Raw genomic sequence first — 16,001 nt, 5'->3', positions numbered from 1 at the left:
AATTGAGTAGAGTTCACAGCTCGAACTTGAGCTATAAAAATAATCTTCAGAAAAAAAACACAAGCAGATACTTTGTGATAATATATGAAGGCAAAGAGATGGTCGACAGGATCCAGGGTCACAACATGCATTCCTCTCCCTCCATAGATGCTGCCTGAGTTACTGAGTTTCCTTCAGCAGTTTGTTCCTTCTTGGCATCTTCAGTTTCTGTCTCTCCAGTTAGAGTTCTGTTCAATGTCATCTAGGAATTGATATAAATCCTACTGGAACAGAGAGACAACCCCGCCCCAGGGCAAGACCCATGTGCAACAGAAACAGATTGCTCAACTCAAACCAGTGAGCTGCCTCCACAGCAGGCAGTAAAGGTATCAGCTAGAATGGAGAAGGAGTTACGTACAGCATACACAACATGGTTTGGGAGGATGGAAGTAAGGTTCTGCCCAGATGGTACAGTAGTATGCCTCAGACTGGTAGAAGCTGTGGGATCTCATCATCAGAAAGCCAATGACATTCTCCCTTGGAGGAGCCATGGGTTTTATTGTTGGGATCCTGACCAAGAGTTCATGACGTAGGTACTAGTATCAGAAGACACAAACTGACTGAATTCCCAAGATCCAACCTTCCTGTACGCCTGAGCTTTGACCAAGACAACATTCCATTTATGAACAATGGCGTTTGCCGACTGCGATCCACAAAGTGCAAGATGTTGTAAGAGGAGCTTAAGTGCTCTAAATTTTTTTTAAAGTGTAAATTTTACTTGTCACTAAACAGATACTGTCTGATTGCTGTCCTGGCCTTCCTGTATGCAGGTATGGACTGCTTCATTTCTGAATGGGAATGGTTGGGCCTAGGCAGTGCTCTGAAGAACTCCTGCAGTGATGTCCTATTCTGAGATGATTGATTTACAACTACAGTAAAGGCTCCATATGCTGCAAGGTTCCTACTGGAGGGAAGATCTTTTTCTCATTTCCTATTGACTCCGTTTTACCAGGATTCCTCAATGCCATGCTCTGTTAAAAACTATTTAGCAGTCACTATCACCTCAGTGTTTAGAGCAAGACACCTGACCTACCGAGCATTTCCAGAAATTTCTGTTTTCATTTCAGGGATGATGAATGTCTGCTTCAAGTTTTTCAGCCTCTCTCTGGACAGAACTTAAACAGAACTTCTTGTTACAATTACTTCTTTGAGGTTTTATCACCCTAACATTCATAAGGAAGTGTTGAAACAGGAAGCCAAAGTAGTACAGTGCAGACTTACGCTTCAGAAAGTATAACAAATTGGTAAGTAACTGTCTTTTAACAAAACAAATGTAGAGTTTTTCTAATGTTAACAGACAACTTCATCAAGGATAAATTTTGATTAATATGTACACTAGAAGGACTCTGTCTTCTCATTTCTTACAAAACTTGGAGAAAGTTGAAAGCAAAATGATAATCAATGATTAACATTGCTATCATGGATCTGAACTACTAAAGTAATATGCTATGGTGATCATTTTAATTGAATTTTAAAACCTTGCAAAAAAGTGATTTTCTGTAAAAATCTGCAATTCACAGATGTCTGTTGGGTGGAGAGAAGGATGTTATTTGCAGGAATTACTCAGAAATATGTTTCTATATTTCCTAAAGCTTCCAATATAAACTTTTGTTCCCCATTTTGTCTCATTTACAGTCAAAATGACCCACACAGGTGACAAAATAAGATGTTTTTTCTACAAACATCAAAATACAATTTAAAAAATCCATTAAAGATAAATTTAGTTCGATTTCATTCTGATTAATTAGAATATGTAGATCCAGAGTCAAAATATACAAGCTACTTAGAATGAATATTTGTTTGTATACAGCAATATAAAAAGTCTGGAGTTTGAGTCAAGGGTCTATACATAATTTGAACCTATTTGGATTCTGAACCAGCATCCATAGGGATTTTTAATGTGCTTGTTGTGTTAACTTTTTCAATATTTTTTTCCTCGCTGTAGCAAAAACAATTTTGTTAAATAAAATCATTTCTTCAGATGCATAATCAAAATAGAGATCTGTGTATTAATTATTAATAAATATCAGTGCAATACCATGTACAGGCAGTCCCCGGGTTATGAACGAGTTCCGTTCCTGAGTCCATCTTTAAGTTGGATTTGTAACAGGTACATCCCATATTATTTAGCATCTGTTAGTCAAACGTTTGTCTTAGTATATAGTAGTTATTTTACCTTTCTATGCATATAAAACACTTAAGAAACGTATGTACTGTATTTCAATAACTAAACCGCTGTGCTGCTTAGTAATAATTGTAGCTTTCATCAGGGCAGGGCCTTTCACATGCTCAATTATTCTCACTTTATCCTTTATCCTTTAAAATTGTTCCAATTGTTGACCGACCGTGGCTTAACGCTCTTCCAGTGACCGATGGTGTTTCACCTCTTTCCGATCGCTTTATTATTTCCACTTTATTTTCAATCGTGATTGTTTTCCATCAATGGAACAGAAACACTGCGGATTCAGCAGCAGCCGCGGGCGGTGGGTACTGTGCTGCCTCGGGTCCTAAAGTCCACCTGCACTGAGACAGGTTAAATGGGACAAGTGGGGGCGGTGCTGACTGGAAAAGGTGGGGGTGCAGGGGTCAGGGTGAATCTTGCTAAGAAAAATGTAAACCAAATACAAAGTTACACACTCAACACAGTGTTAACGGCAACAACTTAAAATTGCAGACGATGTTCTCCTTCCTCGGTTTGTCGTTCGTAAGTCGGACATTCGTAACTGGGGGACTGCCTGTCGTAGGGTCTCTGCTTGGGCACGATGGATGATCTGAGTGCAAGCTGCTACACTAATGCTTCCTCGAGTTTGCTTACTTCCTGGAGATTTCTCTAAAATTCCAAGTGACTGATAGGCCTTATGAGCCCTGGGGATAATAAATACTTCAAATACTGTAATTTTTTACATTGATAAAATTGTGTTTAAAGAACAATGCAACCTATGCCTTTAACAGAAATCTATCAATCCATACAGTGAATGGTTAGCTGGCTACAGTTCTCCCAACATATTGATCATGACATTATTTAAAACACAAATGACAATGGCAGAAACAGTCATTCTGTTCACCAGTTTGGATCTAGAGCTAGTGAATCAACTCCATCACTGACCTTTAATTGGGTAAAGCATCTTACAAAGATTTTGAGAAAATTGAAGGCCTGAAACAGGAATCCATCAATGGTGAACAAGACAAGCTCGAAGTCAAACTTACTGATCTAACACTTTTATTACACTCTTGGTAGCTGTAATATGGAAATTACACACCATTTTGGCTGCTGGTTCCCATAGTGACTGATATTGCCCCCTCTTGGGGGCAGTGGGAGTTTCGAAGGTATGATGGAGATAAAGTAAGTGGTAGGGGCACTCGGTAGCAAGACTTAATTTAAGAAATGAAATGAATTACTGACTACAAGCATTTGATCCTCAGTGGCTCATAATTGATTACAATGATCATGTAATCACCTCATCACTTACCAAACCAACTGTTCTCTTGGACTTTGCTCGAAGCATGTCTTAGTTGCTGAAAAGCAATGTGACACTTCTGTATCTGGCATATCATGAGAAATCTGGTTTGAAGAAATTGTGTTATTTCAGGGCCTAGCCCGTACATTATAGCTGTTCACTACTGTAGTACAGTGTCAGCTAGTTTGATTCCCATACTCTGATCACACAGTGACGCAGTTCCTGTACTCAATGAGGTAAAGGTCAGAATCTGCCCGTTCAAATGGTCTTGACTGCAATTCTCTAGCCTATAGCCCAACCGAGATATCGCTGCCCCACTTTGTGTACCTTCAGGCAGAGAGTCAGGCTTTGCCTGAGCTAAGATGATGTCAAAATTTTCCCCATTATAGACTGCAGCGCTTGAGGTTGGACTTAAATAGGCGGTTGACTGTGGCCATTAACCCATAACAAAAATGGCAGAAGTAGACGAAACCAAAAGGAAGTTTAGACAGGATAGTGTGGAGTATCTGAAATATGGATTTATACCAGCACCAAGCAACCAGCAGAAACCAATCTGTCTGTTGTGTGAATTTTTTCCCCCAAATGAGGCTATGAAACCATCCAAGCTCCTAGAACATTTGAAGAGAATACACTTTGCTATAGCAAACAAGAATTTCAGTCACTTCGTAAAAACTTCCAGAAACAGAAAATACTTAAAAACATGTTTGCTAGCTCTTCACGACAAAGCATGACACATTTCATCGCTCATAGCCAGATCTGGTAGGCCCTTTGTAATTGGAGAAGAACTGATTCTGCCAGTTGTAAGGTTCTGAGGTTCTGAGTACAGCCTTGAATAAGGCACCAGACCAAAGTGTTTCTATTCACCAACTACTCTGATCAAAGATGAATAGCTGAAATGTCTGAGAATGTGGAAGACACATAGTGTAACATACTTAGGATAACAGATTTTATTCTGCAGTTGATAAATCAACTTTGCCAGCCAACAAATCTTTGCTTCTTGGCTATGTTCCCTTCACAAAAGATGAAAGTATGGTTCAAAAGATGGTATTTGCAAGGAGATGTGAAGGGGAAGTTAACAATTGGGTTGTTGAGCAATTTTTCAAAGAAAAAAATCCGCTCGCCAACATTCTTGCTTGTGCAACAAATGGGCCACCATCAAAGACAGGACACCACTGTGGAGTTAATACTTCCTTGAAAAACACTGTACCTTATGTATTTACCCTTCACTGTGTAATTCACAGATAACATCTTGTCACAAAATAACCTAAGTAATCAGCTGGAAAATCATTAAATACAGTTACCACAGCGATAATAAAATCAAGTCCCATGCTCTCAATTCTCAACTGTTCCGAAAACTTTGTATTGAGAATGATGAACAGTTTGAATGTTTTGAACAGGTTGTCTCATTGTTCTAAGCCCTACAATGGGAGAGAAGAAAATTCTTCCAGGGCCATGTAACAGATTCAGGATCATACTCAGAGGTAGACTTAAGGTAAAATGAAAAGCTATCAAATAGAGTGTGTCCTCTGGGCATTGTGAGTTGGTGCTAGGTAGCCTATAAAAGGAAGAAGCATTACTTCGACATATTCCTTTTAAAAATCCCTTCAGAAAGTACTTAGTGTAAATCCCAGCCTAAGCAATTTCAGTCAAAAATATATACAACAGTCAATGTAGAAGAGCTGGAGCTTTTGAACCAGATTTTCCTGGAACTTGTGCTTTTTCCTTCAACTACATATGCTAAAGGCCCAATGTTTTCTTTACCTTTAACGTTGAAAATTATGACTTTAGTTGATGGGTGTATTTCCACAATAACAGACTGGTAATTATTTTGTTACTTTCTGCAGTTCTTTATTTTTACGCTTGCTCGTTGCTTTCCTGTCTCAGTTTCACAAGTTTGCACGCTGCTGGATTAAGAACCAGATCTAATTTGTCACAAACAGGAGCAACACACACAAAATGCTGGAGGAACTCAGCAGGCCAGGCAGCATCTATGGAAAAAAGTATTGTTGACATTTCGGGCCAAAACCCTTCGGCAGGACTGGAGAAAAAAAGCCAAGGAGCAGACTTGAAAGGTGGGGGTGGGAGGGTAGAGAGAAACATCAGGTGAGAGGTACAACATGGAGGGGAGGGATGGAGCAAAGTGCTAGGAAGTTGATTGGTGAAAGATACAGAAGATCATGGAAGAAAGAAGAAAGGCGGCAGAGGGAGGAGCACCAGAGGGAGGCGATGGGCAGGCGAAGTGATAACATGAGAGAGGGACAAGGCGATGGGAAATGGTGAAGGGGGTGAGGGTGGAGGCATTACTGGAGGTTTGAGAAATCGATTTTCATGCCATCAGGTTGGAGGCTATCCAAACGGAATGTAAGGTGTTGTTTCTCCAACCCAAGTGTGGCCTTATCCCGTCAGTGGAGGAGGCCATGGATGGACATATCGGAACGGGAATGGGAAGTGGAATTAAAATGCATAGCCACTGGGAGATCCCACTTGTTCTGGTGAACGGAGCGTAGATGGTTGGCGAAGCAGTCTCCCAACCTACATCTGGTCTCTCTGAAATACAAGAGGCCACACCGCGAGCACTGAACACTGTATACGACTACAACTAAGTCACAGGTGAAGTGTCGCCTCACCTGGAAGGACTGTTTGGGGTCCTGAATGGTAGTGTGGGAGGAGGTATAGTGGCAGGTGAATCACTTGTTCTGCTTGCAAGGATAAGCGCGAGGAGGGAGATCAGTGGGGAGGGACAAATGGACAAGGGAGTCACGTAGAGAGTGATCCCTGTGGAAAGCAGAAAGTGGGAGATAGGGAAAGATGTGCTTGGTGGTGGGATCCTGTTGGAGATGGCGGAAGTTACGGAGAATTATGTGCTGGACACAGAGGCTGGTGGGGTGGTAGGTGAGGACAAGAGGAACCCTATCCCTAGTACCGTGGCGGGTGGATGGGGTAACAGCAGACTTGCATGAAGTGGAAGAGATGCAGTTGAGGGCAGCACTGATGGTGGAGGAAGGGAAGTCTCTTTCTTTGAAATAGGAGGACTTCTCCTTTATTCTAGAATGAAATGCCTCGTCCTGAGATTAGATGCAGCAGAGACGGAGGAATTGAGAGAAGGGGATGGTGTTTTTACAAGTAATAGGGTGGGTCGAGGTATAGTCCAGGTAGCTGTGAGGGTCTATTGGTTCATAATAAACTGTCTCTGGAGATAGAGACAGTGAGATCGAGAAAGGGAAGGGAAGTCTCAGAAATGGACCAAGTAAATTTGAGGGCAGGGTGGAAGTTGGAGGCAAAGTGGATGAAGTCGGCAAGTTCAGCATGGGTGCAGGAAGCAGCACCAATGAAGTCGATGTAGTGTAGGAAAAGTGCTAGGTGGTCACCAGTGTAGGCTTGCAACATAGACTGTTCCATGTAGCCAACAAACAGGCAGACATGGCTGGGACCCATGTGAGTGCCCATTGCTACCCCTTTTGTTTGAAGGAAGTGGGAGGTCCCAAAGAAGAAATTATTTAGAGTGAGGACAAGTTCCACTAGGCAGAGGAGAGTGGTGTTGGAGGGGAACTGGATGGGTCTGGTGTCCAGAAAGAAAGAGATTTCAGGCCTTCCTGCTGGGGGATGGAGGCGTATAGGGACTTGACATCCATAGTAAAAATAAGATGATGGGGGCCATGGAACCTGAAATCCTTGAAAAGATCAAGAGCGTGTGAAGTGTCACGGATGCAGGTGGGAAGGTGGAGGCGGATACAACAGGATCTTCTAAGAAACTTTTGGAGAGGTACATGGAGCTTAGAAAAATAGAGGGCTATGGGTAAGCCTAGTAATTTCTAAGGTAGGGACATGTTCAGCACAACCCTGAAGGCTGAAGGGCCTGTATTGTGCTGTAGGTATTCTATTTTTCTATGTTTAACCAGGGGGATAAAACACAGTCGAGGTATGCAGATATGAGCTCTGTGAGGCAGGAACAAGCTGAAACAATGGGTCTAGCTGGACAAGCAGGTTATTTTTTGTGGTTTTCGGTTAAGAGGTAGAAACAGGAAGTGTGGGGTGCAGGAACTATGAGCTTGGTGGCAGAGGATGGGAAATCCCCAGAGTCAATAACATTGGTGATGGTGTGGGAGACAATGGCCTTTTTTTGTGGACTTTTGGGAAGAGATGCACACTGAACACTGTAAGGAGATGCATGCTACACTACCATACCCTAAGCATTTAACTCCATTGGCAGGGAATTGAACTCAGGTCTCCCGCGTAGCAAGAGATACACACTGAACATTGTAAAGAGATGCGCACTGCGTATCCGTGATTTGTCACTTCTTATCCACTGCCTTACCCTGTTCTCACTGATGCCAAAGTTGTCATAATGTAGTATCAAATGTGTTAGCATCTCTTTCTTAAAATCACTAGTTTCTAGTGACAGAAACAACTGGCAGTCTCCTAATTATCCCCTTGATGCTGTTTCCTTGAAAATTATCCTTTGCATCCTATGGCTCGACTGTTGAATAACCCATGTCAAAAGCTGCTTTCCTCTCCCATGCTTTCTAATTTATCAAACACCTTACTTAAGTCAGATTTTCACAAACATACTTTTTGTGTTCACTTGAAAACAAGAACACGTACTGAGATCCCACATGGTTTTTCCAGTCAAAAATGATTTTGTGTACAGCTACAGTAGTTATGAAATCTACATATTATATACTCAGAGAACTCTTCCATATAAAGCAGTTAATCACCTTTAACATTTCACATGACCTATTTCAACACACTTTCTATTATTCACTCAGCTGAAATCTAAGCCCCAGATTTGTGGCACAGTGGTACAGCTACTAGATCTGCTGCCCCTCAGTTTCAGTGACCTGAGTACAATCCTAACCCCTGATACTACCACAGCGATGTTTGCACTTTCTCTTTGTGTTTCCCCCGGCGCTCCGGTTTCTTCTCACATCGCAAGGACATGCAGCTTAATAGGTTAATAGGCCACTGTAAATTGCCCCTGGTGTGTAGGTTAGTCGTAGGATCAAGGGGGAACATGGTCAGAATAAGTTACAGTAAAAATCTGTAGGGAAATAGATTGCTGTGTCAGCTGTAGTCGTGATGTTTCGAAAGGAAATACAGAAAAATCCATTTCTTCACCATTTTACTCTTCTCTTCTCATTGGAAGCAGCAATGCCCACGAACAGAAAAGCCTACAAGAAGTAGTGGACACACACAGACAAAGCTTTCCCCACCACTGAGCACATCTACAAGGAGTGCTGCAACAAGACAGCAGCATCCATTATCAAGGACGGTTGCCATCTGGGAGGTGGTGCAGGAGCTTTAAGTCCCACATGACCAGGTCCAGGAACAGCTACTATCCTTCAGCCATCAGGCTCCTGAACTAGCATGGATAACTTCACTGACCTCAACACTGAACTATTTCACAACCTATGAACCCACTTTCAAGGACTCTACAGCTCATGTTCTCAGTATTATTTATTACTTATTTATTAATTTCTTTTTGTAATTGCACATTTTGTCATCTTTTTTTTGCCTTTATGTGTAGTTTTTCATAGAGTTTATTGTGTTTCTTTGAATCTACTGTGAATGACTGCAGGAAAATACATACATATATGGTAACATATGTGTAGTTTGATAATAAATTTACTTCGAACTTTGAATTTTTGAACTTGAATTTCTCTGGCTTTCTTCCCTATTGTTAATTATAATTAGTGGTAACATTTGACAGGTATTTCTTTTGCAGAATGTGCCATGTCTGAACTATCGGAGGTGATGTGGAAGTGGATGGAGTTACATGATTCAATATCCTCTCCCAGTGCTGAGAGAACAAACAAGAGCAGCAAGACTATGGACATGAATTCACTTCAACAAGGGAAATGTGGCCCTCGAAGTCATTCCACGGGACCCATCCCTGAAAACAGAATAGAGACAAGCCAGGAAGTAATGTCGAAAGCAGTTCAAAGCCAATCGCCTGCAAAAACATCAAAGTGTGTTGCTTTCTTTTTACAAGCAAACAATATTTTAGTTCCTCCAGCACTTTGTGTGTGTTGCAATATTTTATTAAGTTATTTGTCACAGTTTAAAAGAAAATATTAAATGAAAACAATACTTATGGTGGTGCAGAAGTTTGGACTAACAACTCAGAGACCTGTGTTCAAATCCCAAATTAAATTTGGTTGATAGTCTATTATAGTCTTAGTAATGATGATGCAGAATTATAATTATTATAATTAATATAGTTATAGCTGATTAAAAATAGCTAAAGATCATTAACAAAACACCTGGTTGACAATATCCTAGAGATGTACTAAAGCCATTATATCCAATCTTGCCTGATGCCAGGCCATGTCATCCAATTGACTCTTCTGAACTGGTCTAGAAAGCCCCTCATCTGTATCATTACCACCATGCTCAAACACAAAAACTGAAGGCTGACAGCAGTTTAACCTTCTCAAAGGTGATTAATGATGGATAATAAACTCTGGTCTTACTGGTGGCACCCCATGTTCCAAAAAAAAAGCTACTTGATGTCAATAAAATTGAGGGAGTACAGAGGAAATTTACTAAAATGTTGCCTGGGTTTCATCTCCTAAGTTTATACAGAAAGGTTGAACAAGTTAGGTCTTTATTCTTTGGAGTGTAGAAGGTTAAGGGGGGACTTGATAGAGGTGTTTAAAATTGAGGGGGATTGATAGAGTTGACGTGGATAGGCTTTTTCCATTGAGAATGGGGGAGATTCAAACAAGAGGACATGAGTTGAGAGTTAAAGGGCAAAAGTTTAGGGGTAACATGAGGGGAAACTTCTTTACTCAGAGAGTGGTAGCTGCGTGGAATGAGCTTCCAGCAGAAGAGGTTGAGGCAGGTTTGATGTTTTCATTTTAGGTTAAATTGGATAGATATATGGACAGGAAAGGAATGGAGGGTTATGGGCTGAGTGCAGGTCGGGGGGACTAGATGAGAGTAAGAGTTCGGCACGGACTAGAAGGACCGAGATGGCCTATTTCTGTGCTGTAATTGTTATATGGTTATACGTTATATGGTTATTAATCCAAAAATAGAATAACTGAGATTGATTCCTAAACATCTTTCTCAGCTAACTCTAAAGTAAGATACATTGTCCTTGGACTTTCCTCCTTATTTCATTCAGTTCAGCAAATAGCCAAGGTATGGGCTTACCGTTACAGTGTTGGGAAATATCAATTGCAGATTGGCACTGAGTCCTGATGAAGGGTCTGGGTCCAAAACGTTGACTGTTTACTCTTTTCCATAGATGCTGCCTGACTCCTTGAGTTCCTCCAATAATCTGTGTGCATTTCTCTATGGGGCTTATTTTTCACAGGATAGATCTTATGACCTATGTTATTTTGTAACTTACTTTATACATGCAAGTTAATATTTATTTACTTGTCCATATTTACATACAAAGCTATCACTTTAAACATTGCCATTCCTCTAATTGCCACAGGACCCCAGTTTTGAACGAAAATTACAAGAATAATTTGGGCTGGACTCCACTACAACATGCAGCGTTCTCTGGACATATTCCTTTGATCAAGTATCTCCTGCACAGGCGAGCAGCCATCAACCACAGGAGTGAGTACCATTACACTGCAATACACAGGGCGGCTTGGAATGGTCACACTGACGCAGTGGACTACCTTTTACATCGAGGAGCCCTTCTGGAGCCCAAAACTCGTTGCGGAGCCAGTCCACTCCATTGTGCTGCAGCTAATGGTTTTGCTACTACTTCCAAGCTGCTTCTGAAATATGGGGCATCCACAGATATTAAAGATAACAGGAGGTGGACACCATTACACTGGGCCTGTGTGAACGGACACATTGAAATAGTTGAATTGCTGCTAATGGAGGGAATAAACCTGAATGAAAGAACTGACTATGGCACTACAGCATTGCAATTAGCAGTGGAGGCTGGGAATTTCAGAACTACTGACTATTTACTGAAGAAAGGTGCAGATATAGATGCCAAGGATGAAAATGATGAAACTGCTCTACACAAAGCTGCTGCAAATGGAAAAATAGAGGTAAGGGTGCAGGTAACTGAAACGTCTAAATGCTGTTTGATAGTCAAGAAGAGAATTCCTGGGACAAGCATGTGAAAATGCGCATTTTGCATCAGTCTTCACAGTGGAAGACCTCTATAGTATACCGAACATTCAAGAGTGTCAGGGAAGTGAAGTTTGTGCAGTGAAAATTAGGACTGAGAAGGTGCTCAGGAAGCTTAATGGATAAATCTCCTGGACCTGATGGAATGCATTCTCGGGTTCTGAAGGAAGTAGCTGGAGAGTTTGCAGAGGAAATTTATGAAGATAGATTCTGGTATTGCATCAGATGACTGGAAAATTGCAAATGTTACTCCGCTATTTAAGAAAGGTGGGAGGCAGCAGAAAGTAAACTATAGACCTGTTAGCCTGACATCAGTGGTTGGGAAGTTGTTGGAATCGATTGTTAGGGATAAGATCCTCTCTCTGTCTATCCATCCCATAGGATGATGATGGTTCCTTTCAGTCAGTTAGTGGGGTTTGATATGTGCGTCCTGGAGTGGCTGTACAGGCCAATCCTTGACGGGCACTGCTTGCCACATACTTGGCAGGTGAGGCCTGAAGGGGCAACAGGGGCAGAAGCTCTGTTGTGGCACTTCCTGTGCCTTTCCTCTGTTGCCTTGTTGAGCTTGTTCTCAGCAGCGTCCACACCTTTTCTAATGGTGTCCCTCCACTGTGAGCGATCTTGAGCCAGATCCTCCCATGTTGATGGGACAATGTCAGCTTTCTTGAGGCTCCTGTGCAGAACATCCTTGTACCGTAGTCCTGGCCTCCTCGTTTTCAGGTACCACTGGACAGTTGGCCGTACAAGATGTCCTTGGGCAGTCTTCCATCTGGCATTCTGACAACATTTCCTGCCCAGTGCAGTTGGGCTGACATCACCAAGGTTGAAACTGCTGGCATTCCGGCTCGAGAGAGGACCTCAGTATTGGAGACCTTGTCTCGCCAGGTGATCTTCATCAGAGAACATAGGTGACACTGCTGCATTTGGTCAAGCTGGTATAAGTGTCTCTGATATGGGCACCATGTCTCACATCCGTATAACGGCCCTGTATACCTTGCCAGCCTGATGTTCTGTGACCAAACTCGATCTTTCAGCTGACCAAAGGCAAAGCAGGCTTTTCTGGTTCTTGACTCAATCTCTACATCCAGAGAAGCTGAGGATGTTATTATGCTGCCCAGGTAGCAAAACCTGTTGACAGCATTGAGACGAGAGTCATCAATGAGGACAGTTGGTTCTTTGTAGCTTGAGCCAGGAGCCGGTTGGTACAAAACTTTCAGCTTTTTCAAGCTGATTGTCAATCCGAAGCTCTTGGTTGCACTGGCAAAGTGATTGGTGATCTCCTGTAAGTCTTCGAGAGAGAGTGGGCAACCAGTGCACGGTCATCAGCAAACTGTAGCTCATGAGCCACAATCTCCCTGACTTTTGTTTTTGCTCTCAGTCTTGCGAGGTTGAGGAGCCCGCCATCAGCCCTTGTTTGTAGGGAGACCCCCTGACTTCAGGTCTGATGTGGCATCCTGAAGAACAGCAGTGAAGAATAGTCCAAACAGAGTAGGAACCAGAACACAACCTCGTTTTACACTGTTGCTGATGGAAAATGGGTCTGACAACTCACCACACATATTGATGCGGCCTTCCATGCCTTCGTGGAACTGACGGATGATGTTGGTTAGGCGTGGGGGCGCAACTGAATTTTGGTAGGAGCTTCCACAGGCCATCTCTACCAACAGTGTCAAACGCTTTGGTTAGATCAACAAATGTGACATAGAGACTTCTCTGCTGCTCAACACATTTCTCTTGGAGCTGCCTCAGTGAAAAGATCATGTCCACTGTACTATGGCCTGTTCAAAAACCACACTGGCTTTCTGGAAGAATGTTGTCACTGATGTTGGACATCAAGCGTCTAAGGACTATCTTCGCGAGGCACTTTCCCGCAACTGACAGAAGAGAGATGCCACAGTAATTGTTGCAGTCTCTCTTGTCTCCCTTGTTCTTGTAGATGGTCACGAGTGATGCGTCTTTGAAGTCTTGTGGTAGTTCTGCAGCTCCCCACAACTTTGTGAACAGCTGGTGCAGGCATGATGTCAGTGTGTTACCACCATACTGGTAGATATTGGCTGTGATACCATCAGGCCCTGGTGCTTTGTTGGGTTCTAGCTGTTTGATGGCTTTAATGACCTCGTGAAGACTAGGGGGAACATCTAGCTCGAACAGTATGGGTCAAGGGTGTACTCTGCCCAGTGCTTCATTGGTGATGGTTCCTGGTCTGTTCAGCAGCTCGTGGAAGTGTTCTTGCCATCTTTTCATGTGCTCTGACTTCTCAGTGAAGATGGATTTTGCACTCAAAAAGGCACGTGTTTTGGAACTTCAGTTTGGGTGTCGGAGCACCCGGAGGCAAATGACAAGATAGGCCAAAGCCAGCATGGTTTCCTGAAAGGAAAATCCTGCCTGACTAACTGACTCAATTTTGAGGAAATTACAAGCAGGGTAGACAAAGGAGATGCAGTAGATGTGGTGTACTAGGGTTTTCAGGCCTTTGACAAGGTGCCACACATGAGGCTGCTTAGCAAGATAAGAGCCCATGGAATTACACGGAAGTTACTAGCAAGGGTGGAGCATTGGCTGATTGGCAGAAAACAGAGAGTAGGAACAAAGGGATCCTATTTTGGCTAGCTGCCGGTTACCAGTGGAGTTCCACATGGTTCAGTATTGGGAGCACTACTTTTTACGATGTATGTCAATGATTTGGACTATGGGATTAATGGATTTGTGGCTAAATTTGCCGATGATACAAAGATAGGTGAAGGAGCGGGTAGTGTTGAGGAAACAGAGAGCCTACAAAGAAACTTAGATAGTTTAGGGGAAGAAGTGGCAAATGAAATACAATGTTGGAAAGTGCATGGTCATGTTCTTTGGTGGGAGAAATAAATGGGCAGACTGTTATTTAGATGGGGAGAGAATTCAAAATGCAGAGATGTAAAAGGACTTGGGAGCCCTTGTGCAGGATGCTCTAAAGGTTAACCTCCAGGTTGAGTCAGTGGTGCAGAAAGTGAAAGCAATGTTGGCATTCATTTCTCGGGTTACAGAATATCAGAGCAGGGATGTGATGTTGAGGCTCTATAAGGCACTCGTGAAACCACACTTGGAGTATTGTGTGCAGTTTTGGGCTCCTTATTTTAGGAAGGATATACTGACATTGGAGCGGGTTCAGAGAAGATTCACGAGAATGATTTCAGGAATGAAAGGGTTGCCATATGAGAAACGTCTGACAGCTCTTGGGCTGTATTCCCTGGAGTTCATGAAAATGAGGGGGTTTCTCATAGAAACATTCCAAATGTTAAAATGCCTGAACAGATTAGATATGGCGAAGTTATTTCCCATGGTAAGGGAGTCTAGGACAAGAGGGCACAACTTCAGGATTGAAGTACATCCATTTAGAACAGAGATGCGGAGAAATTACTTTAGTCAGAGGGTGGTAAATCTGTGGAATTTGTTGCAATGAGTGGCTGTGGAGGCCAAGTCATTGGGTGCATTTGAGGCAGAGATAGATAGGTTCTTGATTAGCCAGTACATCAAAGGGTATGGGGAAAAGGCAGGGAAGTGGGGATGACTGGAAGAATTGGATCAGCCCATGATTAAATGTGGAGCAGACTTGATGGGCTGAATGGCCTACTTCTGCTCCTATATCTTATAGTCTTATGGTCTTAAAATCTGCAAATGCTGGAAATCCAAGCAACACACACAACATGCAGAAGGAACTTAGAAAAGAGTGAACAGTTGACGTTTGAGGCTAAGACCCTTCATCAGGGCATTTTCCCATAGATGCTGCCTGGCCTGCTGAGTTCCTCCAGCACTTTGTATGTGTTGAAGGGAATTCCTGGGCTCCAGATTCATCGTCAAGCATTAATAAATATCTTTAGGATTGACCATCCTAATGTAAAGCCACCTCTAACTATTTCAGATCGCATTACTGAAATGTTGTAGACGATGCTAAGAGGGATGCCTTCATATTTCACATAGCAGACAAGAAAGATTTTCCAAGCTTATGTTGACAACACTGACCAGAAGAATTAACATTTTATCTCAAGCTCAGTGAAGTAAATCTAGTTTTGCAATGCCCATAATTTTCATGTTCCACACACCTTCTATATTTGAAAAATTTTCAATATTATGGAACTTTGGAATGTAGTTGAACATTCTGAGGGAGATACAAACATAATGATAAAGGAGTTTCAATGGCCATTGTCTAGATGGAATTCCAAGAAGCAATTGAAATGTTCTACATAAGAATGCTGAGAAAATTACAAACAATTTTATCTCATGCTGCAGATAGAAGACGGACTATTATAGATTTATTCCCTGGCTAGAAATTGACAAGTACAAATCCACAGTTATGTTGATATCTCATTTTTTGATTGTCAATAGCCTGGCCTAGGATTAGGACATGCTGTTATGCAGCATAGA

At 42.3% G+C, this 16,001-nt stretch overlaps 1 protein-coding gene across 1 annotated transcript in view; it reads left to right on the top strand.

Annotated features, from left to right (window-relative positions):
* Positions 1–1,243: 1,243 nt before the first annotated feature.
* Positions 1,244–16,001, top strand: part of ankrd67 (ankyrin repeat domain 67) — a 33,620-nt gene continuing 18,862 nt past the window's right edge. The window contains exons 1-3 of the mRNA XM_063044871.1: positions 1,244–1,283; positions 9,220–9,463; positions 10,942–11,518. Of these exons, the coding sequence (XP_062900941.1) occupies positions 9,228–9,463; positions 10,942–11,518 (813 nt within the window). The 5' untranslated portion in view covers positions 1,244–1,283; positions 9,220–9,227. The remainder of the gene's footprint in view (positions 1,284–9,219; positions 9,464–10,941; positions 11,519–16,001) is intronic.

Source organism: Mobula hypostoma, chromosome 4, assembly GCF_963921235.1.
Source record: "Mobula hypostoma chromosome 4, sMobHyp1.1, whole genome shotgun sequence".
NCBI lineage: Eukaryota > Metazoa > Chordata > Chondrichthyes > Myliobatiformes > Myliobatidae > Mobula > Mobula hypostoma.
The sequence above is the reverse complement of the archived record's forward strand: the minus strand, read 5'-3'. Positions and strand labels throughout refer to the sequence as shown.